The sequence below is a fragment of the Maylandia zebra genome, linkage group LG5, assembly GCF_041146795.1.
Source record: "Maylandia zebra isolate NMK-2024a linkage group LG5, Mzebra_GT3a, whole genome shotgun sequence".
NCBI classification, from domain to species: domain Eukaryota; kingdom Metazoa; phylum Chordata; class Actinopteri; order Cichliformes; family Cichlidae; genus Maylandia; species Maylandia zebra.
Genome location: NC_135171.1, coordinates 31,477,416 through 31,504,773, shown reverse-complemented (window position 1 = coordinate 31,504,773; position 27,358 = coordinate 31,477,416). Strand labels below are relative to the sequence as shown.

At 38.9% G+C, this 27,358-nt stretch overlaps 2 protein-coding genes across 4 annotated transcripts in view; one reads left to right on the top strand and one right to left on the bottom strand.

The window, feature by feature from the left end:
• Nucleotides 1-27,358, top strand: part of cenpp (centromere protein P) — a 111,177-nt gene that overhangs the window by 52,789 nt on the left and 31,030 nt on the right. The window lies entirely within an intron of this gene.
• On the bottom strand, nt 11,060-22,468 carry aspn (asporin (LRR class 1)). The gene is made up of 8 exons (XM_004547386.3): nt 22,128-22,468; nt 19,593-19,884; nt 18,249-18,361; nt 16,046-16,259; nt 14,694-14,804; nt 14,337-14,430; nt 13,805-13,943; nt 11,060-12,383 (listed from the first exon to the last, which is right to left on the bottom strand). Exons 2-8 carry the CDS (start codon nt 19,840-19,842, stop codon nt 12,186-12,188), a joined length of 1,119 nt encoding a protein of 372 aa, XP_004547443.3. The 5' UTR covers nt 19,843-19,884; nt 22,128-22,468; the 3' UTR covers nt 11,060-12,185.

Here is a 27,358-nt window from a genome sequence, read left to right as displayed (position 1 = left end):
AAACCTCTAGATTCAACTGAACAAAACACAACATTTTTTAAACCATTCACTAAGGCTTCTTGCCTGTTTTAACGAGCCAGGTCACAAATGTTTCTGTGTCAGCATGCAGTCAAATAAGATATTATTGTTATACACAGCTATTGGTGGAGTCCGTTATTTTTTAGATAATATTTAACCAATCTGTCAGAAATCAACACGAAGAGAAAGTGGAGGACGCCGTTTTCTTATATTTTCCTGATATCACATTTGGGAAAACACAAAGCCCAAGTAGATCTCAGGTGGGCCAGACCAATAAAACCATTGGGTAATTTTTTCAAACCTCTGAAGAGGACTTTTCCAGGGAGTTGGACGGCTTTACCTGTCATGATTAATGAGCCTATACAGTAAGCAGAAAGATATGGATTGGATAAAACGTTAACCAAAGTAATACAGTTGTAAATGATTTCTATTTAAGTCTTTATTAATGAAGGTAGGGGATAATTTTGCTTTATGCACCCTGGGTTTTTATTTTATTAACAGTAATAACCTTGTGCATATAGTTTAAAAGGTGTAACAGGTCAAGAACAAAGACCAGGCAATTGGAAATATGTTGAAACTCCTGCTGAGACAAATTGATTTAGAACCGGAAAAAAAATCCCAGACCCACTGGATCAGGTTACATGCAAGAATTTACTTGCAAAATTTTTTCCATCTATGGCTTTTTGGTATTTAAACATTATTAGCAATATGTCAAATCAGAATCAGAAAGACTTTATTTATCCCCAAGGGGCAATTAACATACAACAGAGCAGCATAATGTTGATGATAAGGACAATAAGAACAGGCGATAAGAGTGAGATAATAAATGGGTCATGGGTTTTGTGAAAGTGAACTTTTACATTGTTGGTGTCCATTGATGTAGCTACTGTAATTGGTTTTTTCTTATTAGCTTTCTTTGAAAGGATCTATATTTATCTGTGGCTGTTGGCAAGAAGGTTGAGCTTTAAAAAGAAAAATCAAAAAAGTATAGGTCATTGAGCAGATTGTGGATGCAGATTTTGAAAATGAAGCATTGGCATACTTTGTGCTGGTGAGTTAATGAGAATTATAAGGAAAATTGAGATTTCAGTTAGCTGTTAGGGGATTGATGAGGGTTTTTGGATCTTCCATCCAATCAGGCCATGTCCTGTTCAATGACTCTGCATTTCTTCAGTGTATTTTCTGGGAACCTGAACTCCCTCTGCCCCTTCTGTTGATGGGCTCTAACCAGCTGCTTGCATTATCATGACCATTCACTTTATTCTGTGAAGGTTTTACAGTGATATTTTAGATAAAAGCGATAAGAGGTACCTGCTGATACTTGTTGTGGCAGTTCCTGTTAGGTCAGTGCATCAAACGTTGAGGTTGTGACAAAACTATAGTACAGTCCTGATCAAAAATTTAAGACCACTTAAAAATGGGGGGGATCAGGGGAACACACAGGATGGTCCAAAAGAGTGATGTTATTCTCCTGGAAGAAGTCCATTGTCCTGCGGGCATTGTCCACTGTAGCATTGTCCTGTTGGAAAACCCAGTCATTACCACACAGACAAGGGCCCTCAGGATTGAGGGATGCTCTCTGCAACATCTGGACATAGCCAGTAGGCATTTGATGCCCCTGCACCTCCTGAAGCTCCATTGTTCCACTGAAGGAAAAAACACCCCAGAACATTATGGCGCACCCTCCACTGTGGCGTGTAGAAAACATCTCAGGTGGGATCTGCTAGTCATGCCAGTAACGTTGGAAACCATTAGGACGACCAAGGTAAAAAAAAATTTCTCAGCAGAGAATAAAGCTTTCTTCCACCTTTTAATGTCCCATGTTTGGTGCTCTCTTGCAAAGTCCAAACGGTCAGTTCTGTAGTGTTCAAGGCGACGAGACCTTTAAAAAAAAAAAAAACATCTTCAAAGCCCTTCAATCTCAGATGCCGTCTGATGGTTATGGGGCTGCAGTCAGCACCAGTAACGGTCTCAATTTGGATCGGGGATCGTCCAGTGTCTTGACGGACAGCCAATTGGCTCCTCCGGCTCAATGCTGGTAAAAATTTTTTGGGGTCTTCCACTTGACTTTTTCGGTCCATAATCCTCAGGATTGTTTAAGAAATTCCAAATGACTGTCTTACTGCGTCCCACCTCAGCAGCAGTGGTGCGCTGCAAGAGATACTGTTTATGCAGTTCAACAACCCGACCACATTCAGAAAGGGAAAGATTTTTTGCCTTTGTTATCTGAATATCATGACAGTGTGACTACCTGATAGAAAATGACAATGAATCCACACTTTTGCACAGATTTGTTGTTTTAAAGGCATGTGGTCCTAAACTTCAGCAGCTGTAAAACAGCCTGTTTCAGTTTAAGCTTTGTTTTCAATAAATTTCACGCTCAAACATTTTTTGTCTCACTCACATTTCTTATTGTTGCATGTTAAAGCTGTACTTGGAGCCTCGTTAACATCCAACCATGCAAAATATGATATTTTTTTTTGCCATTTTTCAAGTGGTCTTAAACTTTTGATCAGAACTGTATTTATTGGTGTCCCATGATGCTGTTTGATGTACAGTGGACGCTGAAGAGGAGGGAACGATAGAGGTGTAGATGTGTGATTTAAATTTGTGGTTCTTGGATTTAAAATATTTGAACTGTAGACAGAGAAAGCAGATTTATTCCCCCAGGCAGTGCATATGTTTCTGAGAAGGAGATTTATAAGATTTACAATCTTTTCAGAAAAATAAAAGGGAGAGGGAAATGTGTGTTCAGCAACTTTTAACTTACAAAGTCTTGTGAGGAGGAACTACTAAAACTGGAATGGAAGATTAAAAGATAATATCAAAAACATGAGGTGGTTTGATAATCCTTGTGAGAGTATTACATCATCAATTCAGGCAGAGGCAGGTGATTGGAAGTAATTAGCAGAATCTGTAGAAGGGACGATTAATGATAAGTATGAGAATTACTTTTTGCGCAGTTTTTATGGATACAATCTTCTAAATACACTTTAGTCATTATTAAAACATAACAAAACCAAGAGCACAGAGCTCAAAAAGAATAAACACAGGAAATTTCAGGAAATACAATGTCTCAGAAAAAATGTATTAGTCACAACACAATTTCAGAAAGCACCCCATAAATGAAAAACAACAAACTTAAAATGTATTTTTTTTTAAAACAAACAATGAAACTCAATGTTCCCTTTCAGTCGATTCACTCGGTACAAGACATAAGTATGGGATATCATGCCCTCGCGTGTCCTGGCTAAAGAAACCTTTATTCACGCCTTTAAGGCAGATGACGTGTGATGACACGCGCACGGCCCTGCCTGCACATATAGCCGCTGTCATCACAGTCATCCCTCAGTTCTTACGCTCTTCACCTCGCTGAGAACACCTCTGCTGAGTTGGGCTAGCTAGCTGCTGCTAGTTAGCTCCGTTGTCTGCCGACTTGAACTTAGCTTAACTGCCCCTGTTGGTGTTAGCCTCCACTGCGCAGTTGGTGCGTAGGCTGCCCATGGAGCGATAATTTCAAGTTTTCCTGTGCAGCGTTTTGCTTTGCGTTTTGGAATGAACTCCAAACCGAAGCGAGCAAAGCAGAAATCTTCTGTTCGCCCCTGTTCTCAGGGATGCGGTTTCTCTTTGCACAACAGCGACCAACACGATGCCTGCCCTGTCTGCCTGGGGATTTTCCACGCTAGGAGAGTGTTGACGGAGCCCGAAGCCTGTGCGTTTTGTCGCCAGCTCCGGCACTTGACCCTGGAAAGATGGGTGACGTTTGTGGAAAAAGTGCTGGGACGCTCGGCTGTTGCACGGCATGACCCTCTCCTTTCCGAGTCTGGTGCCCCAGCTTCATCCAAGTCTGAAGACAAGGATTATCCGGTCGATGTCCCCGCAATTAGCTGGGCTGACCACATGGAATATGTTGACGGGTTAGCCGATGACAAGCCGGAACCATGCAGGAGCGCTGACGGGCTTCAGCCTGGGTTGAAGCCCGCCAGCGCTCCCCAGGAAGACGATGACGTGCTGGACATCGGCCTGGACATGCATGGTTTGTCGGAGGATGAGCAGGAGAGCTCATTGTCGGTCCAAGATGCTGCGGCTGCTGCACCGGTCGGCCACGATGACACCTCTCTTTTCTCCCTGTTTCGCTGTGCTGCTGAGAAGCTGCAAGTGGACTGACCCTCTCCTCTGCCAGCTCAGAAGCCGTCATGGTTTGCGGGTTTTTGGAAATATGCTCGCTTTCCAGCCGCGCACGTTTGTCGGAGCACAGAGTGGCCGCGTTTCATCGTTGCCTCGCTCAGTTTCAGCTGGGACGCAGACTGCGTTTCCAGACAATATTACGTTTCTTGGGCAGGATGGCATCTATGATCGCCGTAATGCCACTTGGACTGTTAAAAATGAGAGCATTTCAACGCTGGACTCTCTCTCACCACCTGTGTGCATCAGATCAGGAGGCTGCCGGTAACCATGTCTTGCATGCTAGCTCTCTGTCCCTGGAGGGAGCTCGGGCTGCTGCATCAGGGCTCTCAGATGCTTCCCTAAGAGGGCGGGGAGCGCTGTGCGAGAGTGCATCAGTGAGAGGGATCTGGTCAGAAACCCAGCGCGAGCTGCACATCAACCACTTAGAGCTGTTAGCAGTGTTCTTAGCTCTAAAACATTTCCATCCAGTCCTGGAGGGCCAGCATGTCTTAGTCAGGACGGACAATTCAACAGTGGTGTCTTACATAAACAGGCAGGGAGGAACACGCTCTCTTCCCCTGTTGAAGCTGTCTTGCTCTCTGCTGTTATGGTGCAGTGTGGGGCCGGACCTTCTCTCCAGGGGGGGTCCTCTGGAGAGATAATGGAGGTTACACCCTTTAATAGTGGCTCAAATTCAGGAACTATTTGGCAAGAGGCAAATAGATCTTTTTGCTTCCAGGGAAAATACTCACTGCCCCCTGTTCTTCTCCATAATCGACCATTGTGGTCGATTATGGAGACCATTGTGGGCTTGGACGCGCTAGCGCACCAATGGCCAGACGTGCTCCTGTATGCATTTCCCCCAGTGGAAATGATATCTCCAGTTCTAGAGAGAGTGCATCGGCATTCCCTCTCTCTGATTCTAGTGGCCCCTTGGTGGCCCACAAGGTCATGGTATGCAGAGATAATCAGCCTGCTAGCAGCGAGTCCTTGGCAGCTTCCTCTCCGCAGGGACCTCCTCTCTCAGGCAGGAGGAGAAGTGGTTCATCCGCACCCGGATCTGTGGCGCCTTCATGCTTACCTGCTGAGAGGTTAAACTTGATTGCTAAGGGTTTGCCACCTAGTGTGATAGCGACAAGCTAGGGCCTCATCTACTAGAGGCTTGTGTGCTTACAAATGGTGAGCCTTCGAGCAATGGTGCCAGGACCGCCACACTCTCCCATTTCAGTGCTCTATTGTGGATGTTTTGACATTCCTGCAGGAGCTGCTGGATAAGGGCCTTTCATTTTTGACAATTAAGGTTTATTTAGTAGCTATATCTGCTTGTCATATTGGCTTTGACGGGGTGACACCAGGTGCACATCCCCTTGCCATAAGTTTTCTAAAAGGGGTTCGCCAGCTTAGACCCAAGCTTAAGTCCAGCGTCCCTGCTTGGGACTTGTCTTTGGTGCTTGAGGCTGTTATAGCCCCCCGTTTGAACCCATTGAGTCTGTGGATATGAAATTTCTTTCATATAAGACTGCATTACTTCTCACTTTGGCTTCAGCAAAGCGAGTGGGTGACCTTCATGCGCTGTCTGTGCATCCCTCCTGCACACAGTTCTCTCCTGAGGGCCACAAGGTCATATTGCGTCCAAATGCTGCCTATTTTCCCAAGATCATTCCTGCATCTTATAGCTCAATGGAGTTCAGTTGTGGAGCTTTTACTCCCCTCCTTTTGCATCTGAGGAGCAGAGGAGGATGCATTCTCTTTGTCCAGTGCGTGTGCTACGCATCTACATTGAGCGCACTCAGGATGTGCGCTTATGTGAACAGTACATTTGCATAATGATTTAATAATTTATAAGATTGGGGAAACCTGCAGTCAGCTGAGACTGAAGAAGTCACTTGGATGAGTGATGAAACGTTTCTCCCACAAAACGCTACGTCCAGATGAACAGAATCAACTTTTGGAGATTTAATTACCTGGATGATTGAGCATGCATCAAGACGTACACACAACAACCTTTTAGAAATGTGTCTTTTAGAAATTTTGCACAAGAATGACAAAAAAACCCCTACAGAAAACAGAAAATTAGCATTTAACTTGGAAGATGGAAGATGCTGGGCCTTTTTCTGTTCTTAAACATTACTACAAGTGTTTGGTGTTGAAGGCATTGTTCTTCTCTGTTTCTGTGCTGCTTTCATTTTAAGCTGAGTTTGAAAAATTAACCTAAAGGTTTGTTGTGTTTTTTGAAAAGTCATAAGAGCCACTCTACCAATATGATTAATATGCTGTTTTAACCTACAGTGTTAAAATTATTTGCCAATAAATCACTTTAGAACTGAGCATAATCCAAACGTACAGTAATTTGTGTCAAATTATGTTGCACTAATTTTTAACTGTACAAATAGAAGGAAAAATATGCTCCATTTCAAGTGACCTTAACTACACTGCAACTGGGACCCAACAACTTGACCTCTTTTTAGAGGAGCATCATGACATTCATCTATTCCCCCCCCCCCCCCCCCCCCTTTTTTTTAACTACCTTCAGCAAATAAAGAAATTTGGTAGATTAAAGTCATAACTGGAGGAGAAAATGGAAGACACAAAAGGACATGAAAATAATAAAGCTGAAGATGGAGTATAGTTAGAGGACTAAAAGTAGAGGGTGAAGAGAGGTAAAAGCCCTGATGTTAGGACTGTGATTGTGTGTGTGTGTCTGTGTGTGTATGACTGTGAGACGTGGCAGAACGAGGCCTAGCCAAATGGCAGATCTGTTCCATATGTTTCCTGGAGACAGAGAGCGAAAGAGAGAGAGGCAGTTCCCCTCTACCCCACCCACAGCTCATGGAGTCTTTATTTAAAAAGACAAAACAGACCAGAAGCAAACCATCCATATCCCTACTGTACTTCAGTTTAGGCTAATTTTCTTTAAACTATAGATAATAGTTTCAGGTAAAGATGGAGGTGACGAGTTCACTCGGCAGGTGTTGGATATCTGGGAGTTTGCAGGAACTGTTGCTCCTTAAACTCCCAGAGAAGCTGAGAGAGAAAAGAAAAGATACAGCCTGTCATGCTTTTCACTCTGGTTTGATCTCATTTTTCACTGCCATATTCAGTCATGTTGCTTATTTATCGCATCTATATATACAGTAAATAGGGAATCTGGAGTTCTGCAGGACCTGGGCACCTTCTAGTCACTTGAGTCATGTGTCTGTCCAATGCGCTATTGTTATTGCTACTAAAGGTGGTTCTACAAGCTGTTGAATCATGGGGTGTATAGTTTTTCACATGTTCCTTCTGCATGTTGGTTTTATTTTTGTTAAATAAGTAATTAACATTATTTGAAATGTCATGTTATTCATCCGAGGTTCAATTTAAATAATTTTAGAACCTACTATCGTCCAATCTCTTTCTTATTATGTTTTTATGTAAGAGCTTGAAAGTGTTTGGGGTTTCTTTGTTTTTTTGGGGGGGGTCCACATGGCTGTGTTTAACTTGTCAAATAGTTTTTGTTAGCAGACCTGGAATGCAGAACCTTTTATGTCTGCAATCAACACAATATTTTGAAAAACCTTCCATGAAAACCCAATAGAGGGGGCACTTTTAAAGCCTATATCTTCATCTGTTAAACAAGACTAAAAATCCAGAATTTGGTTGCTAACAACAAAAGTGTCCATAGGGGAAAAAAAAGAATACAGCGAAACGTAAATCAGGAACAAAACAAACTCGTGGTTTGAGGCAAGCTGCTATAACCACCAAGAACAATAATAAACATAAATACAGAAATATAAAGTTACAAGCTTGTTAAAGGCATTCGTTACTCAGAGAAATAAACAACAACAAATATACCACCCACCTACTGTGTACAGTGGGTTTATTAAAAACACAGCCCAGCACCACTGTGCACTTTGACGCTTGCTGGTGACGATTTTCCTTTTTTAAATTTTAGTCCCACGGTTGGAAAATTCACTTATCACAGCTGGAGAGTGGATAGAGCAGAAACAATAACAACAATAATACTATCCAAAAAAAAGTAAAATACTATACAAAGATACTTATTTATTTCTTAATACATGATTATATTTCTTAAGTTAGCTAAAGCTATCAAATACTGACTACACCACTTTTAATATGCTGTACTTCATGATTGTTTACAGCTTGTTGTGCTGCCCCCAAGTGGCCTCAGTTGTTGCAGGTTTAAGCAGTGTAGCACTCTATGGTGTAATTTAGACACTTTTTTGGTGCATAGTAGGGCTGCACGATTTTGCATAAAATGAGAATCACGATTCTTTGGCTTAGAATTGAGATCATGATTCTCTCACAATTTTCTTTTCCAATATAAATATTTATTGCACTTATTAACTGCACATCAACTTCGTAACAGTTGAGACTTAACATAAAAACAATAAATAAACATAAAAACAACAAATGTCTCACATTTTGTGGTTGCCGCAAAATGTTGTACTGCTTGAAATTCCGTCTCCACCGTTGCTCGACACTGCGTGTATAGAGCAGGTAGTGCAACAATAGAAAAATAGTTGCGGGACAGCACTGTGTAGCGTTTGTCTAGGGTGTTGATCATTTTCCTAAATCCCTCGTTTTGCACAGTGTTGATCGGAGCCATATCTTTGGTCAGGTGATAAGTAATAGCCTCCGTAATTTCTTTGTGCCTGCGGGAGTTTGACGGGTATAGGGAAGCGCTGTATAAGGTTCCCGTTATTGATGTTTGGGTGGTTGACCGGGACGGATTTTCTCCTGTCACTTGCTCGTCATCCCTGACGTGCTCTCCGTTGTTTTTTTCCCTGCCAATTTTAGCATCACACGGCACAGCTTCTGTATCATGTGGTATAAGGCTCCGCCCTTGTCATTTGTTGAGCAGGAAGAGTGAGCGCTTGTTTTCATGCAGATTATGTCCCGGATCAAAATGCGGTGCAGTCGTCATCATCTTTTTTTTTTTTTTTATCGTTGTCATTTGGAAGATGAGATGAGATGGCACATAAGTATGAATCGAGATCGCGATTTTCTAACGATTAATCGTGCGGCCCTAGTCCATAGTATAGTTTTAGGATGTACTGTTATGTCTGCCACTTTAAGTACATTGTCAGGAAGATCTAAACAAATTGGATTATTGCCATAAATAATTTATTTTTCTTGGTGATGATGTACGAGTTGATAAAGCCACTTTGATTTTATTTATTAAGGTTATGGTGGTGACCTTATGAAACCTTTACTGATATGTTGCTCTTCCTCTTCCATGTTCACGGAGTGGACAAAATATTAAAAGACCTTACCTTTTGTATCTGATGCAACCCAATACAAGAGTATACATTGTCCTATAGTCCTGGATCAGGCTTGCCACACCCTTAAGAGGCTCCATTTTAACAGATGTCTTGTCCTTCCTTCAATTTTGTGGCAATGATGCACAGGATGTCTACAATTTCCATCTCAGTGATGATACAGCTAAACATTAGGTCTAAACATTAACTCTTTGGCATGAATAGTTACTGTGTTGTACAGTGCTGATAAAATGCTGTAGCAAGCAGTTTTAAATGTACAATGGAAAAGTGCTTTTGTAAGTTAAATGTTGCATAAAAGGAATGATTAGAAGATTTACAAGAGCTGCCAGGCTTTCACTTTTTCCCGAGTCTGGCCCTTTGGAGACATACTTTTTTTTTAAAGTAGTGGTAGACTTGGCTGTAATGGCAGAGAACATAAAGAACAAAGAAAACTTTTGTCAAATTAAAATCTGGTTCTGGATTCGTTTCCAGACCTCCACTGACACGGAGAGAAATGCCTCTAACTTTTTATTGTGCAGTGACATCTTCTGGAGAATAAATGTTGCTGCTCTTTATCAGCCTCATGTTAGATAAACTGGTCCAAGTATCAGCATTAGGCTGGATAATTCATTTTCTTGGTCCGAACTAATTGGTTTTGGACTAACTTGACAATATTTCATAATTAATGAAACAATCATCAACCTAAACTTTACAGCGCGTAGGTTAGAAGGGATTACCAAGATGTTTTGCTTAGAATCAGTTCTCAATTGCCCCTTGGGGATAAATAAAGTCTTCTGAATCTGAATCTGAGAATTCGCTAGAAAACAAAAACAAACAATCTGATGAAGAGCAGGTGTCCTCGAAATGTCACCAGGCACAACAAATAAGGAATCTGGAGTTCTGCCTTGTGTGAACCGTTACTTCTTGTTCTTTGTCTCATCAGTTGGCAGCCATCTTGAGAGGGCACTGTGCAATTATTCGAGCATTTATTGTGAAGCATTATCTAAAAAAAAAAAAAAAAAAAAAAGTTTACCCCAAAGTAAATCTTTGAAAAGTTTTCCCTTGGAAGTGGGTAGTTACTTCTACCACACTTGTTGTTGTCAAATTCTCTGATACATTTCAAGGATTTTGGCATTTTTTGAGTGCCATGTCTCTAGTGTACAGAGACTCAACATTTGTCAATTTGCTAAAATTTTATTAAGGATTTTTTTCTTTCTTTTCCGTCTTAAAAATTTTAACTGAATAGTTTTATAAAGCTTGGGCGAAAATCCCTTTAAATGTTCAACATTTGCTAGTTTCTGATATTTTGTAGACTAAATGACATTCATAATGTTTAGTCAAAAATGTCTAAAGGCTGCAGTTCACACATAATTTTCTTGATGTTATAAATAAAATTGTATGTATTTTATATTATGCAAATATAACCAAACTATTATTATTTTTTATTTAAGTTTTATAAAAAATAGACTTTAACTTTCCTTGGTTTCATTTTTGAATATGTGTATACAGCTTATTTTCATTTGAAAATGAATTAATAAAATTCTAAGATTCCCAAATAGAAATGATAAATTCACCTATTTTGTTTTTTAAAATAAAAAGTCAAGACTTACATGTGGAGATGTTCCAGTTTTATTTAGCGACATCCTCAATAAATATAGCACCATTTCAGATCAGAGACCATTGGAAGAAACAGGGACATGGTTGACCATGAGATGTTCTCAGATATCCAGATTATGAATCCTCCTATCTTATTATTTTAAAATTAACTGTAGTTCACATGGATGCTATAGTTCTCTTAAACAGGGGTAAATTTATACATTAGTTACAGGTAATCAGTATATCCCCAGTCCTGCAGAGGACGTATTTGCCTCAAGACCAATGTATAATCCAGTCTGACATTAGGCTGTCAGCTTCTAAATAAAAACATAACAAACATGCATTGAGATAATGTAAAATATCCACAGACATGGGGCTTCAAAGTGACACTTCATCACTGTGTGCAAAGTGCACTTCATAATGCCAACACCACTGACCGTACAGACTTCTGCTGGAAGAAAAAGATATTTCAGTATAGGTGTAGCTGTTCAGCTCCTGTTAGTGGCCTCTAGTGACTCTTCTACGATAATTACAACATCTAATTTGAAAAAAAAAGGCTTCTTCATAATACAAATAAAGTTTTTGTAAGTATTACAAAGACTTAAACACTTTTCTACTCTACATCTCATTAAACAATGCTTACGGTTTTAAAATTAGAAAGAAAATAATAAGAAAAAAAGAATCTCCTTTCTTTAAACAATACATGTACAGCATGTAATACCACTCGTATCATTGGGTGATTTTGCTCAAAAAGTGACCAGAGGGAGGCGCTTTATTCCTAAGAAAGTGTACAGAATAAAAGCTATAAGGCAAAAGCTAAACATCCTATCATGCACCTTACAAAGGTGAGCAGGGCGCTTGTTTTAAGATTTGATTGTAATGCTGTTCGTTCTGTGACATCCTTCTATTTCATGATGTTTGTAGCTGCTAAAAACATTTCCTAGTGTTATAACTTATGATATCATTTTCATCTTCATCAGGGTGTAAATGGTACTTTCATTCCCTGTGTGCTACAGGTTCAAATATACATCTTTCTAGTTTGTTTGTTTTTTAACGGTTAACCCTTTAATAGGAGAGTTTAATCTTTTTTAGCCTATCAGAATTATTTCCAGCTATGTCCTTATTTTATCATTTCCCTCCACACTACTTTCTGAAGTTTCCAAGCTGTACACCCCTCCGTCCGGTCACGCAGCGAAAGGTTGCCGGCTGTATGGCCCAGTATTTAACAGGGTTGGCAAAGAGACTGATGCCAGTGTACAGGTTCTTCTTGCTGTCGTCCCTGATGGGACAGAAGTCGTTGATTCCCACACTGCTGATTTTGTTGCCATGGAGGAAAATTACCTGAACAGATGGACAGGATTTTGTGTTAGTTATTCTTCTGCTTTTTTTTTTTTTTTTTTTTTAACAGCAAACTACGCATGAGTAAAAGTTATGCGTTATTACTGCTTTATTGCTACACTGGAACCTCATAAACACAACCCAATAGGAGGAATGGTCTGTTAGGCATTACTTAATGACTCCAGGTTGCTAAGTTAAAGGAGTCTTGTCTTGCTTGGAAGGCTGAAATATATTCCTGCAAACATATTTTCCTTTTTTATTTACATTGTGACTGAGTCATTCTACAAGAACCATATCATGACTGTGAGACTTCTGCTCAAGCTACTCTTATATTGGAGTAGTGGTGGAAGCTCTCATGTTTGTTCCACTTACACATTAGCAGCTGTGAGTGTATATAAGTGGAAAAAAGTTACACCAGGATTATACTCGCTTGTGGACATGCACACAGACGGCTGCAGACACCACAGATGTTTAGTTTTTTTGCCAAACTTTTGGAGTACAAAACCTTTGGAGTACACCATGAGAACACATCCAAAGTACATGTCACATGTCATACTTCAACAAGTACTTCAACAAACAAGTCTCACAAATCAGCAGACATCTTAAAACTCCTCTAGGCACTAATTTGGGCAATTATTTTAGAGGATTATATACATTGCACCTTTAAGTTTAAGTAAGGAATTATTTTGTCAGAAAAGGGTTTTGAAAAAGTGCATTCCACCTGCAAGTTTTTTTTTCTTGTAGTGCAGTGACCCTCAAGTTCACTCATATGAAATAATGAAAATGCTCAGATTAGAGGAGAACCTGCATACTCAGGGACATATAAAATATAGTCTGCTCTCACATCCACATGCAAGAATAGGCTTGCGTAAAAAAGACACTGAAGGTAATAATGCCAAACAGGCCTAGACATCAGTCAGCAATTCTTTGGCAACCAGAGTATAAGGGAGGAATGATTTTTAAAAAAAACAGTTGGAAAGTGGTTGCTGGGTCTCATTAGGTTGTCTTTGCTTTGGTTGCTGAAGATTTTCCTGTTCACCCATAGTTTGCATGGAAGACCCTGACCTGTTTGGACACTCACCAGTTACTCACTGAATAATATTGAAATAGTTGAAAACCGAATGGAGGTTTCTGGTACAAGTTAAGCTACTTTCAAGGTGCATGAAGAATAGCAATAGCTTTTTTACCAATTTCACCTACAGCCAGCTAGCAACCTCCAACAACTGCTCACTGATCGGTTGTTGCCAGGGGGTCAACAATGAGTCTCTAGGCCTTTGTCAATTTGGTCTAAAACATCTGTTGTTATAGTAAAAGGACGCTCACCCACAAATAAAGTTTGCACAGTTATGACTTACAGAGGTTTGAGTTGTGCTGCTAATTTTATTTACCAAAGTCGCAGCATTGTGACAGTGTCCATATCTCACCTGTAGGTAGCGCAGGGAACTAAGGCCAGGCGGGACCTTTCTCATACGGTTGTTGTCCAGGTAGATCTCACGGATTTTCGGGGTGTTGGCAAGGCTGCCATTTTCTACATACTTGATCTGGTTAAAAGCTAGTCCTAGCCTGTAAAATTAACAAGTTATTAAGATATAGAAGCTTAAAAAAAATTTAACATCTTGCATAATTGCTTAATATCGGTCTGTTGTTCCTAACTTATGGTGCCCTGGTGGTGCAAGATTGCAGGTGGGAACTAGAATCAGTCTTTAGGAAATCATTAGTATCATGCTGTGGAGTGAAAACACTATAAATTGTGACAGTGTTTTTTTTTCTTTTAATTCTGGTGTCAGTTTTATTTCTGAATGTTTGAGTAAACAGTCACCAGTGTTTACAAATTTGTTATTCCTGTTGATTGAAAAGTTAAGTTAATCTAACCAAAAGCATGAAGGAGAAATCTGTGTTAGTGAAGGATGTCTTTTAAAAAATCAGCTTTTAGGTTAAAGGATTGGTGGTTTTCACCTCTGCAAGTTTTTATATCTGATGAAGTCTTCTATTTCCACCTTAGAGATCTTGTTGTAGTCCAGACTCAGTTCTGTAATGGAGGATGGGAAATCTGGAAGACACAACATACAGTGATTATAAGCAGTGTAAGTAGCACATTAAGATGATTTATTTCTTATGATCTTTTGTAATGATTTGACAAAAAACTTATCAAATTATATCATATTAATTGAAGTTAGTGGTTTTACGGCTAACTTTACTGTGTAGCTAGGTCCCAGTGTGTAAAACTGTCAGTGTATGAGGAGAAAGAAAAGTGTAAAAGCTTTTAAAATGAATTGTTTAAAACAGTAAAACATAACATGAGTGATATCCTACCTTTTGGTATGGAAGTTAGTTTGGCTTCCGCTATACCGATATACAGAGTCGACAGGCCATTAAAAGCTCCTATCTCAATTCCACTGTTGGTCAGAGGGTTGGCCCCCAGCTCTATTTGAGTAAGCACAAAACATCTGGTTTTATTATTAATGATTCATTATTTCAATAGAGAACCTGCATCAAGTAAAATACAACAGATCTATTGTAATGACATTCTCATCTGTTGCTCTTGGAGATCTGTACAGCTTTGTTTACATTCTCTATAAATAGAATTAATCAATAAGCCTGGACAGCTTGCAAAGTCTTGACAATAGTCTTCTAAATGATCTATTGATAACAAAATCTTGGCTTGGTCTGCATAAGGTCTTGAAGTGATTGTGTTACTGATCGTATCATTCTGTCGCTGCTGTAATGGCAGAACTCTTTGTCCAAATGAAGTGTTATGTCTGTTTTCCACTGGTCTTTTGAAGGTGATTTATTGGGTTTTCATTGTTTTCTGTCTTACAATACACACTGTTACAATGATGGGTGCTCCTATTAAACATGGTCAAAGTTTCAAATAATGAGGTCATGTGCATGTATAAATATTCTTGTGAGCCAAAAGCTCAAGCCTAAAGCTCCACCATATCTATGTGGACATATTCACATTAAATTAGACTTAGCATGGTCAGTAGAACCCTTGCAGATATATGAGAAGATAAAATTTATCATACAAACACTAACAGTTATATAGTGATTAAACCACTAATACTTTGACCATTAAGAGGTTGTTTGTTTAATCATGAGGGGAACCTTTGAGGTACTCTAAGTAAAGAGTTTTTAGTTGCCTAAATTCAATTGCATGTTAACCTGTACAATGTTTTGGACTAACACAACTGACCTGCAGCCTAGAGCCACTATGATTTCCTTTAACCATCTAGTCCTTAGATTGATTGATATAGAGACTATTGATATAGGGTTTGGATGCAGTTGTTGCATTAACTATTAGTTTATCGATCTGTAACGACAGAGGTGGCAGATAATAAAATACTATATTAGTATGAGTAGGCAGTAGAAGTTGAAGGCAGTTGAAAGGCAGTAGCAACCAGCTTGTTTTATTATGTTGGATTAAGAGCTTTTTGGACCTTTATGTAAGTCTGTAATTACTATTCATGCCAGATCTAGGTTATAGCCATTCCTTCATTCTGTTTGATTATTTTTCACTGTTAAAGTAATGTTATTACCTCCTGATGATTCCTCTTTTGACTGAATAAATAAATCTTCAGACCTTTCCTTAACGAAGAACCATACACCACTGCCTTTAGAGAACAGCTATAGTTAACCAGACAGAAGAACCTAAAAGTGGGTCTTACCCAACACATGAAGTTTCCTCAAGCCCTTAAATGCATCCTTCTGAATTCTGTCGATCTGGTTTTCATGAAAGCGGAGTTCAATGACATTGGGAGGCAAATTTGCAGGGATCTCAATCAGCTGGTTGTAGGACAGATACAGCAGTCTGAGATTGTCCATGTTTTTGAAGGCCTTTGGATGAATCTTAGAGATCTTGTTGTTGATCAGAAACAGGCCCTGTTTTAGGGAAAAGGGGAACTTTAATAGAGCTTTATAGATTCAAATTCAGTTTTGCTTCATTTCCTGCACAAAGTTAAAGAGTGGAAAGTTTGAAACAGCAAAGAATGAACTTTTCTGGCCAACATTAAACCTGTGCTCGGTAAAAGGTTTTCAACAAAGAACAACATATGCTTATGATTGAAAACATTTATGTTTTGCTCAAGTTATGTTGTGCTTTTTTTGTAGTGTACTACAATAGTGAGACTTGAATCGTCATGAAGACTTTATTAAATTTAGAATCAATGAGCAGACTATGAAGTAAACAACATTCAGCACTATCAAGATGCTGGTCAGTTGCACTATTCAAGCACTGTGATTAACCACAATAATAGCATGAAGTTCTGGTTTTGTTCAGTGTTTTAGGCCTTGATGTGTTTTATTCTCAGCTGAGAAAACATTGTCTACAGATCAAAGATAAAGCTTCTCTCAGCAGAGTTTTATAAAAAGTAGCTCTTTTTTTCCTTGAAGGCTGCTCTTGGACTGATATCAGTGCATTGTTTCTCCCTATCTCATAGCTGTAACAGTTACAAGACAGCATGGTCAGTCACTGATATCCTGGGGCTGAATGTGACTCATTTTAAATTTCAGAACCAGGTCTGTTCTTGTTGCCTTAGTACTAATTTGTGCTGTTTTTTTGTCTTTGGTGTGTCTCAGTTTAAAGGTCTAGGGAGAACAAAAAATGTGGCCAGTTTTATTTCAAAAGACCTCATCAGCTGGACATTATATTATGTTTATAACAACAGTCAACTTTTCCCATATTGACCCATGAGTATTGTGGGGTTTAAACTGCAAATTACATACATAATTTATTTATTAGCAGAAATATTTACATTTATGGTTTATGGTTCTAATTGTTTTATTTAATGTGTCATTAGGTCTGAATTTATGTAGTGTTAAGTGTACCATTAACAATTAATGGTTACCAGATTTTGTACCGTACTGACTTAAGTGACTTTGATGTTTCATTTTGGCCTCTTAGGGCTTCACAATTAATCCAGTTTTAGTTTCAGGTACAGTTTTGGCTCCAAGCAAATATGAAAACAAGCTGATAAGATCAAACCATTATTATGCTGCATCCTTTCTTGAAATTATGCTTCACTTTTGTGTTTAATTATGAACCCAGTGCAATATTTCATTTAAAATGCTGCATTTTCACCCCTTCTGACTTCCTGCCGAGCTGCAATGCATTTAGGTCAGGCATGATGGATCTCTTTGTGGTAATTTGTGATTTCATTATAGACAAAACTATCCATGATCATTACTTTTGGCATAATCAGAAGTTTTTGCATTGTATTAAGTGTAAGAAACTATGCAGTCCTGCCCTCAGTTTGAGCTATTGCAGCTTGGATTTTTCCTAATTCATGGAAACTTTTAAACAAGAGGGTTTACTGGGGGAATAACTGTAAATGTAAATGCTAAGACAGCATACCATCAAACCTAATAATATACCTATGAGCTTCACCTAACTTTGTATTCTTGGGTTATTGTACAACAGGACATTTGCAAATAAACAAAGGCCTCAGTCACAGAGGTCAGTTTAGAGTTCTACTCTGCCCAGCTTAGAGCAGAAGAGCTGTGCTGATGTGTGAATACAGTATGTTTGAGTCAGCTCTTTTAATCTTTAGTAGAAAGATTGGTATGTCCAGTTATCCAGCATTATTTTTAATGATGTAATGCATTCCCCTCCATGTGCAGTATATGAGCATTGCTAAAACGTGCATTCTTTTGTAGTACTTGTACATAACATATGGAGGATGTATAATGTGACTGGAACTTATTTGCTTATGTAGTTTGGTTTTCTAAGGTGGACTGATGCCATTCAGTTACTACATTTGCTTGTAACTAACTTGCCGGCATGCTTCTTCATATATTAGATGTTAACAGTAAGTAGTTCTGATGTTCAGTGCACCATGCGCAGGGTAAACTAGTTCTTAAAGGATGCCTTACATAAAGCTTGTTGAGGTCTTTAAAGTCATCCTGCTGGATTTCAGTGATATCATTGTTTTGGAGATCAATCATCACTGTGTCTTCTGGAATCTTATCAGGAACAGATATCAGACCTGTTAAGAAAAAAACATAAATGCGTATTTAAAGGAAAGAGTTGGATCAGAAATGATGGAAATAATTGGGGTTTTTTTTAACCGAGATACACATGTGAAAAAGAAATTGTTGTCTTTCTGATTATCCTAGGTCTCTGATAAAATATCAGTGGGTCATATGTCTGGGGTAATTATACCAAATAGTATTTCAGAAAAAAATCACAAGCTGCTGCTGCGTGTGCCAATAGTATATGAACGTTTGGTTAAAAAAATTTAAGTTATTGGAGTGATTGGCAGTGGACCCTTGGGTGTTTTCATAGCTTAATCCTAGTACCAAAGTATAAGAGAGCCCCACTTTACTGTAAGTTGGGCTTTTGGAGTTTAATGTACTGTAGTTCTTTAATGTACTTTAGTTCTAGAACTTTGACCACAAAACCAAATAGAAAATTTTAGTTTTTTGAAATGCTGGAAATGAAGGCTTTCCTGTTCCATTGGTGAGTTGTGTGTGAAAATTGTTTGGCTGCATTGCCCCTACATTTTAGAAAGTTCACATTAAATGTATATATGATGCCAAATTTCATCAGTGTCTTAACATTCATATATTTTGTTATATGACAACAGTTTAACAGTCAAATTGTTGTTAGTCCTGATCACTTTTTTAAATTCATATACTGTAATGCCTCCTGTAAACCCAAATCAGCAATGACTAAGTACTATCTCAGATATTCCTCTACAGTTTGTGGTCATGGTGATGTTAGTCATATATGCACCACCCAACTGCTGTTAATCAGCAAGGTTTAGGCAAGCATGTCTTACAAGATGTCATTAAGATTTTTTTTAGCAATTAATGCTCAAGTGGATTTTGGAGACTGCTTTCAGTGGTAGATAAATCCTAAAACCTTGCAAGGCAGAGATTGCTGATATCCTTTTATAAAACTGATGTTAAAATAAATATTTATTTTAAAAAAACGTTTTCACATAGACAAATACAGCAACTACTACATGATTGCTGTTCTATTTTATGTATATGAGTGCCAGAAATAGAGAAGTAACTTAAGGCCAGACTAAACCATAGTCATATTTTTGTCATTGAATTTAACTGGAATAAACATAAGATTATCACTAGCCTTACCTATCATCTTATATGGCAGACTTAACATAGCGTTTTGAATTGAATGTGTTTTAGCACACTCCATGTTTCTAGTAACATAATATAACATAATGAGTTACTTCAGACTGAGTGTGTTCTAACCCTGGTCAGAGCACTGCACCACTCTGGGTGAGCAATGACAATGAGCTGGACAGTCCTCGTCATCGTAATCGTCGTCATCATCGTCGTCATCATCATCATCATCATCATCATCATCATCATCATTTGAATCCGACATCATGATTTCATGGATTTTTGTGTCATAGTTTTTCAGGTAGTCCATTACATTGATTGGTTGGTAGGGTTTGGCATTGCCTAGCGCCAGCAGGCAAAGCAAGAGGAAGATCCTCATGGTTTTATTAGAGTTGTGGTTAAACAGCAGCCAAGGAGAACTCTAGGAAAGACAGGATAAATGAATGAAAAAATGAATACATTTACAATTACAGTTGCATCGTTGCATCCATGGTTGTTCCACTGGTGATTTTTTTTTTTTTGTACCTGAACTTTTATTTCAGCCTGAACAAAACTGAAATTCACATACCAGTTATTTTTCTCAGCTCACTTTGTATTTCTAGTATAGTGTAATAACTGAGTAAAATGGTGCCTGCTAGATTTGTTAACCCCTCTTACTAGTGTTCTTATCATCCTTGTTTAAAGTAACTCAAAGTGCCATGTTTAAGTAGTCCCCAGTGTGGAGGTTGAACTTGATAGCATCACAAGAAAACTTTATTAATTAATTACCAGAATAGAAAACAACAGAACAAAACAGTTCTGGCACAGTATAAAGCACACTTACAGGATATAGTATTTAGTTAGCTGAGAACTGTCTATTCCAACCTTTTTTTAATCTAGTGATCTATCAGTCTTTTCTTGACTACATTTTTACTTAAAAAAAACTAATGCAGCTAGTGCCACAGTTAGGAACCACTGTAATGTATAATTGCTGATCATTCTGACTGTTGTGCTGCAGTTTTTCCTGGGTTGTGTTTTTTCCTAAAAACAATCCAGTCAGAGCTTTATAGGAACCACCATTCTAGATTGTTGGTGGTGTTGGAGCTTTATAAAACTAGTACTAATTTCACCATACACATGAGCAGTTTTTAGTGCATGAGTTAAATTTCATTTTTACAGCTTGATTTAAGAATATTACTAAAACAGTACATTTGAAAGTGCATGTGGACTTCCTGGAGAGATCAATTTTCATAAGTGCTACCCTTTTTTTCTACCAGTGTTTCCATGGAGCTCTCAAAACCTCCTCTGGAAAGGACTTCTTGCAGCCAACATAAATGTTTCTCCAGCTCTCACCTATTCACCATCTGTGGTCATTCACAACATGATTTATATATCCTCCTCGATTACATATTCACATAACCAGCCGAGAGAGGCTGACATTGTCTGGTTCCGTGCTTCTGCTAATCTTGATGGATTCTGAGCCGTGCAGTTCAACGTGCAGTCCACCCACAAATATGTGGTGGTGGTCGAGCATCCTGCTTTGACAGCAAATACTGCACAGCACCGACCCCCTTCCTCTGCCCCCAGTCTGTCTGTGTTCCACATGTGAACATTTAGCCCAAAAAAAAAAAAAAAAAATACTATAAATACATCAAATGCTTCATGTATGCTTTCCAATTGTGCAGTAAGTTGGGAATAATTCTTCTTTGTTGTTGTTTTCTTTTCACTGAGTCAAACAACCATTGAAACCTTAGAAGTTTCATTAACTGCAGTCTGACTGGCGCAGCAAATATTTACATCTAAAGAGGCATTTCATAAGTATTCAAACCAGATGTCTTTCATTAGGACTCTCATAATCTTATTACCACTTACATTGAGAAATTATCTTTAATATCACTTGGTCTCAATTATTACATGGCTAGTCATGAAAAGGTCAGAAAATACTCGTCATTTTCCATTTCTAAACATCAGATGTCTTGTTCTCTTTGATCATCTGTCCTGAGTCTAAACATTCACTTTACAAACACCAAATCTAAAACTGAAGCTAAAACCAAAAGTCCTGGGCATGCTGATGATGATTTCAGAAATAATCAGTAAGAAATAGACACATTGACAGTCAACACTTAATTGATAGTCGGATTTATGCCTGAACCTTTTCTTTTTAATTTAGGGATTTTTAAAAATGTTGATACCATGGTTAGAGCCGTCTCCTATACATCTGGCATAGGAATTTTAATTAGAAACTATAAACTACCTTTTCCATGCATTTATGCATTTATTATTGGTACCATGACCGTATTTTGTATTTTTTGTCAAATGAGCAAAGACCCCAAGCAATGCATAAATGTATTACTCTTCTCAGTATAAAGCCTAAAACTAGACTGGTCTTTCAACATGAGACATATAAACTTAACTTCACTGTAAAATGATCTAAGCACAATCTTATTGCATGCAAGTAAGTATTTATCAGTATCAGGATGCCCTGCCATAGCCATCAGCAGTTTAAATTAAAATTGGCAGATTAGAATTTGCAGCCTAGTAATTTGGCTCTACCAAAACACCTCTAGTAACTTTAAAGGTAACAACAGAAGTCTTGCTAACTGACCACAGTACCATTAGCTTGCTGCATTAGAAATATGAATTGGTGTTTTTATAAACAAGAAATTAATCCAGGGTGTGTCCTACCTCAGCTGTCAGGTGTGTTTATGTCCTGGTTTAAACCCCACACAGTGAGCAGAGCAGCAGCAGGGTCCAGCTGGAAGGCTGAGAGTTGGATCCTCAGTCAATACATTCCCAGTGAACGAAGAACAGCATCACCCTTCCTCTCCGGGAAAAAAAAAAAGGGGGGGGGGGGGGGGGGGGGGGAAAGTGGTCCCCTGAACACCCCCACCAACGGAAAATTTCCACTGGTAAGGGTGAGAGGTTCGGTTTTAGTAAAGAGCTCTTGATTCTCTGAGTGATCACACCATCTGTAGGCCTGTGGGACTAAGTTTGAAAAGGCATTGCTAAGAGTTTAGTCATGTGCTTTTCATCAGGAGCTTTGAAGTAATGCCAGAATAGTTAGATTCAGACTCCTGTATGCTCAAGTCTTTATATATAGAACATACTGGTAGGTCTGTCACCTCCCCTCCCTTCTCAGCCACATTAACTGTTTTACATCAGTGTGAATGGTTTCTTCTCTGAGGCACGTTGGCACTGGGTTAATAAAGGATAGTACAACTGTACAGCTGCTGTAGCGGTTTCGTTTGTCTAATTGAAACAACAGGGTGGAGTTGAGCCTGCCCTCTCAGAGATTTTAGGGTGATGGTGAAGGACTGGTAGACAGTTCATTTAGATCAATATTACTGAAGACTAGCGATCAGAAAATTTGAGGTAAACATGATATAAGAACACAGCAACAGTCTCTGAATATAGTTTACCCATAGGAAGTGGAAATGCATTTATACACTTTGGAAGAATATATCATATTATCAAAGTGGCTGAAGTATTTTATTTTTAAGCAAACAAAAGAAATGTTTGGCACTCAGTTTTCATTTTTGTGCACAAAAGTACATTTATTTGGCAGATTTACTTGTATTTAAACTGTAGAGATAAGTAGAAACATAACTGTTGTGCTTTGCATTTTTGCAAAGCTGCTGTCATGTCTGAATAAAGGTGTAAGGAACAGTTACATAACAAACCTTATGATATGTCTAGACCTTTTCTGTCTTCTTTCTAGAGCCAAAACTTTATGGAAAAAAAGAACTGAGAACAATTTCCGTTATATCAGCCCACAGGCAGATGTCCACAATTCTAAACAACTTGTTAAGGTGTATTACTCTTTGGCAATGAAGTGATACACTCTTAAGGTGATACAACATACCATTACAGTCAGTCAGAACTGGCAGCTTGGTGTTATAAATGTCCTGTTTGTGGATTTGGAAAGCAGAGACAAAAGATAATTGGAGGTGATGCTTTGCAACATCAAATTAAAGTTTACTATATATTGTGCTCTGCGTGATGTTGTCTTAACAAGACACAGTAGGAAATCTTTCAGCTTTACATTTGAAGCAGGAATGAGAAGTACCTCCCAAGAATGGAAAAGCTAACAGCTTGTTCCCTCAGGGGTTCAAGTGTTATACAATTCCTTTTTCCATTTACTTCTGGTATTTTCTGCTGAGCTGAGCTGGAATTGCACAACTTATGGCTGAGCCAGACCATCCAAATATGCCCTGGTTTGGCAGTCAGAAGACCCGAAATGGGATCGGGTCTGTTTTGGTTTTAGTGAATCGTCTTGGTGGGGAAATCAAATTTTCCAAACCATCACAGATCTGGTTAAATAATCATCACATCAACAAGGAGCCTTCTGACTTCTTTCATGTGCAACAAACTTTTTGAAGGAAATTCCTAAACGTAAGCTCTCAGTTTTATCACTTGTTATTCCTACCACTAGCTTTTGACTTGGTATAGCAATAAATAAACTCATGAACAACTTGTGGGAAACGCAGCAAAAATCTGATTTTACCTCCAGGCTAAAAAAGGGAAAACATCTCTTGTTCCCAGAAGCTGGAAAATCAACATGCCCTGTTGATGTATGCCTCTCTGATGTATGGGTAGAACATGTCTCAAAGTTTAACTTTTACTTTTTAAACTTTCACGAATATATAGCTAATTTTACATTACATTTACATTTTTGTGGTATTTTTCATAACTGGCTACATATATTTATGTAATTTGTCTTTTTAAAAGCGTGTTAAATAATGTGCTTGAGGCTAGTTGGATGCATTTAAGTAGTCTCACAGAACTATGTCCACTTCACGTATTAGATACCAGTAGCTTAAACACGTCCACCTTCTTGGTTAAAACCTCAGACTCAGTTTCCAGCTCCCCATAATCACAGCTTCATGGCTGTGTGCTGAAACAATAGCCTCTTGGGAGCCAGATTGTCAGTTTAAAAGATGCCATTTTCCCAAACACTGGAGGGATCTGATTAGACCATGATGTAACCCTACATGAGAGTTTTCTCTTTTTTGTGCCCTGTGTGAGGACTAAGACATTAAAGGTATTTGTCTGCACTGTAAGGACCACTAGCCCCACGGTATATCCTGTTGCGTCATGTTGATCTGGATGGTGGGTGGTCCTTTTGTCTTTCTGCCTACCCAGAAGCAAAGGCAAACTTCAAATTATTGAGCTTCTTTGTCTGAGCCAGGTATCCGTCATGCTGTCGTTTTCTGTTTTCATGCACACGAGCCCTTCGAAACCTCATACCTCTCAGCTGACTGGTCTGCCACAGAAAGATTTAATTCAGTAGCTGTAATAATCCAAAGAGGGGAAACTGGTTTGTGGTAGTGAAAATATTCTATGGCGTAATTGTTGGATTTATTGTCTTCAAACTGCAAATTAAATGTTAGAGATTATTTCCTGATGTGAGATGGTCTGCCTGACTGATGGAAGGCGGTCAGGATGTCTCTTCTCTCTAAGGATCTCATACTTTCCAACCCATCAGACGTCTATGACGGCGCTGGAACGGCTGGAACTTGTTGTGTTTTTGTGTTAAGGAGAATTTCCTCCATCTGGTAATTTCTTTTAATGCCGTAAGTCACGGGGGCAACTTCCAGGGCATCTAGCCAAAGAGTTGCCTCAGTGCTGTTGTTGCTTTAGTGCCACAGGAACGTTTTGAAGCCAGGAAACATTTTTAAAAGAACTGTGACCCTGCAACTCAGTGTGTTACCTGTTTCTGGCACTGTTACCCAGCCAGGCTATACAACAGAGCAGTGTTCACTAGCCCCACACTCCACCATGATCTCACCTCACCACAGTTCCACCCGACACTAATATTGATTATTGGTGTTTTGATTGTTTGTTTTTCTACTTTTGTTTTTTGTTTGTTTGTTTTAATGTGACATATATTCTTATTCATAAAACTAACTTTTGCTCACAAGTAACTGTTGGTCAGTAAGTACATTTAACTGCTATTCTAACTGAATTTAGTGATTTAACAATATATTTTAGGTATTCTCACATTGTTTTACTTCTAAATCTGTGTCAGTGGTCACTAGGGCTGCTACGATTAGTCGATTAGTCACGATTACATCAACTATCAAAATCGTCAACGACTAATTTAATAGTCGACACGTCGTTTGAAGCTTTGTAAGATCCCAAAAGACGCAGGAATAAGTAGTAGGATTTAAGAGTGTAATAACGGACTGAAACAGAAGATGGCAGCACTGCATGAAGAAGGATGATAGCTGCCGTTAAACCCCGAAGAAGAAGAAGCTGTGTCCCAGAATTCATAGCGCAGCCCATCGTTTCCAACAATGCTAGTTAGTAGGGATGGGTACCGGTGTCCGGTGCCATGATGGCACCGGTTCTGTCATAAACGGTAGTAACCAGACCGAAAAGCAGCGCACATTTCGGTGCTTTATTTCGGTGCTTTTTTTTCCTGAGCTGTGATACACTTTAGATTCTAGCCAATAATTTTACGTTTCCGAGGATAGTAGGCGGGGCCAGGTACGTACGTTCTGTTAGAGCAGAGCTACAGATTAAAAATGTCCAAGGCGAAGCGGTCAAAAGTCTGGCTGTACTTCATAGCAAAATATGCAAACTCAGCAGCAACAAGTGCTTTAAGCTGATACTGTGATACTGTCAAAGGAGGTAACACCTCGAATCCGATGAAACACCTGGCGACGCATAGCGTTTTTTTTTAAAGCCCAGAAATGCGCCGTATTTGATAGCTTGCTGCGAGACCTCACACCGAGTACATCTACTGCGGGTGGGTTGCCTGTTATGCAACATCCCCCAAAAACACGAAGAGGAGAGTCCTGGCCCCTAGCCCTGCCAGTGTAGCAGAAATGATGACGGATGATGGTGGCAGCAGCCGTTTTTCTCTGCGTGAGTAGCTAATTTACGTTGAGTAGGCTAACCACGTTATTACATTAATGCATGTAAGGTGAACTAGCAAACATCATCATAGCTACATGCGGCTGTCCTCTTGTTTGATGGCAGATGCTCCCTTCACCCTGGCTAAAAAGGCTAAAATGACCAAAGAAAAAGTGGAAAACAGTTAAACATGAGAGGTTTAGGACAAAGTTTGTTTTTTTTCCATTGTTTAAGCACTGCTTCCAGCCAAGAGTGATACCATATATGCCCCATAGCTGCAGAAAAGGCTAACATTGTTATATTTTTACAAAAAACAGCTGAACATGAGAGGTTTATGGACCAATTTTGTGTTCTCCATTCTTTAAGCACCGGTTTGAGCACCGGCACCGTTTCAAAAGTACCGATTTGGCACCGGTATCGGATAAAACCTAAACGATACCCATCCCTACTAGTTAGTTTTACTCTTATTATTCTTTCTGGGTCACAAAATAAACGTTTAACATATTTTCAGGCGAGAATGTAGCTGTGTAAACCTCAAATATCTGCTCAGTTTATCAAGACACCACATATTTTCAAACAAACATTTTCAAACATGATATATAAGTCACTTAGATAACTTAAAAGTCTTATTGTTATACCTTAGACACTTAAAGCTGTAAGCTAATGATAGTGCAGATGAATGCTGGTGCAATAAGCTGTATGTTTTACGTCCAATGGATGCATGGTCTGATTAGTCGACTAATCGCAAAAATAATCGGTGACTAGTCGACTATCAAAATAATCGTTTGTGGCAGCCCTAGTGGTCACCAGCAGTTTTAGCTTATGACCCCTTAAAACGAAGTAATTTTTGTTTTTGCACTGTGTTGGAATATTTATCCTGTACTTTACCAACATTTTGCTGCTATAGTTTGCATGCAAGACACAGACTTATCTCGAACAGTGTGGTCTTTTCCATCAAACCTTTTCCATCGAACCAGTATGTTCTACGTATACTTGTTGTAAAAAGTAGTCATTTGTGTTACTGTTACCTTCCTATCAGCTCAATGGGTATTCTCCTC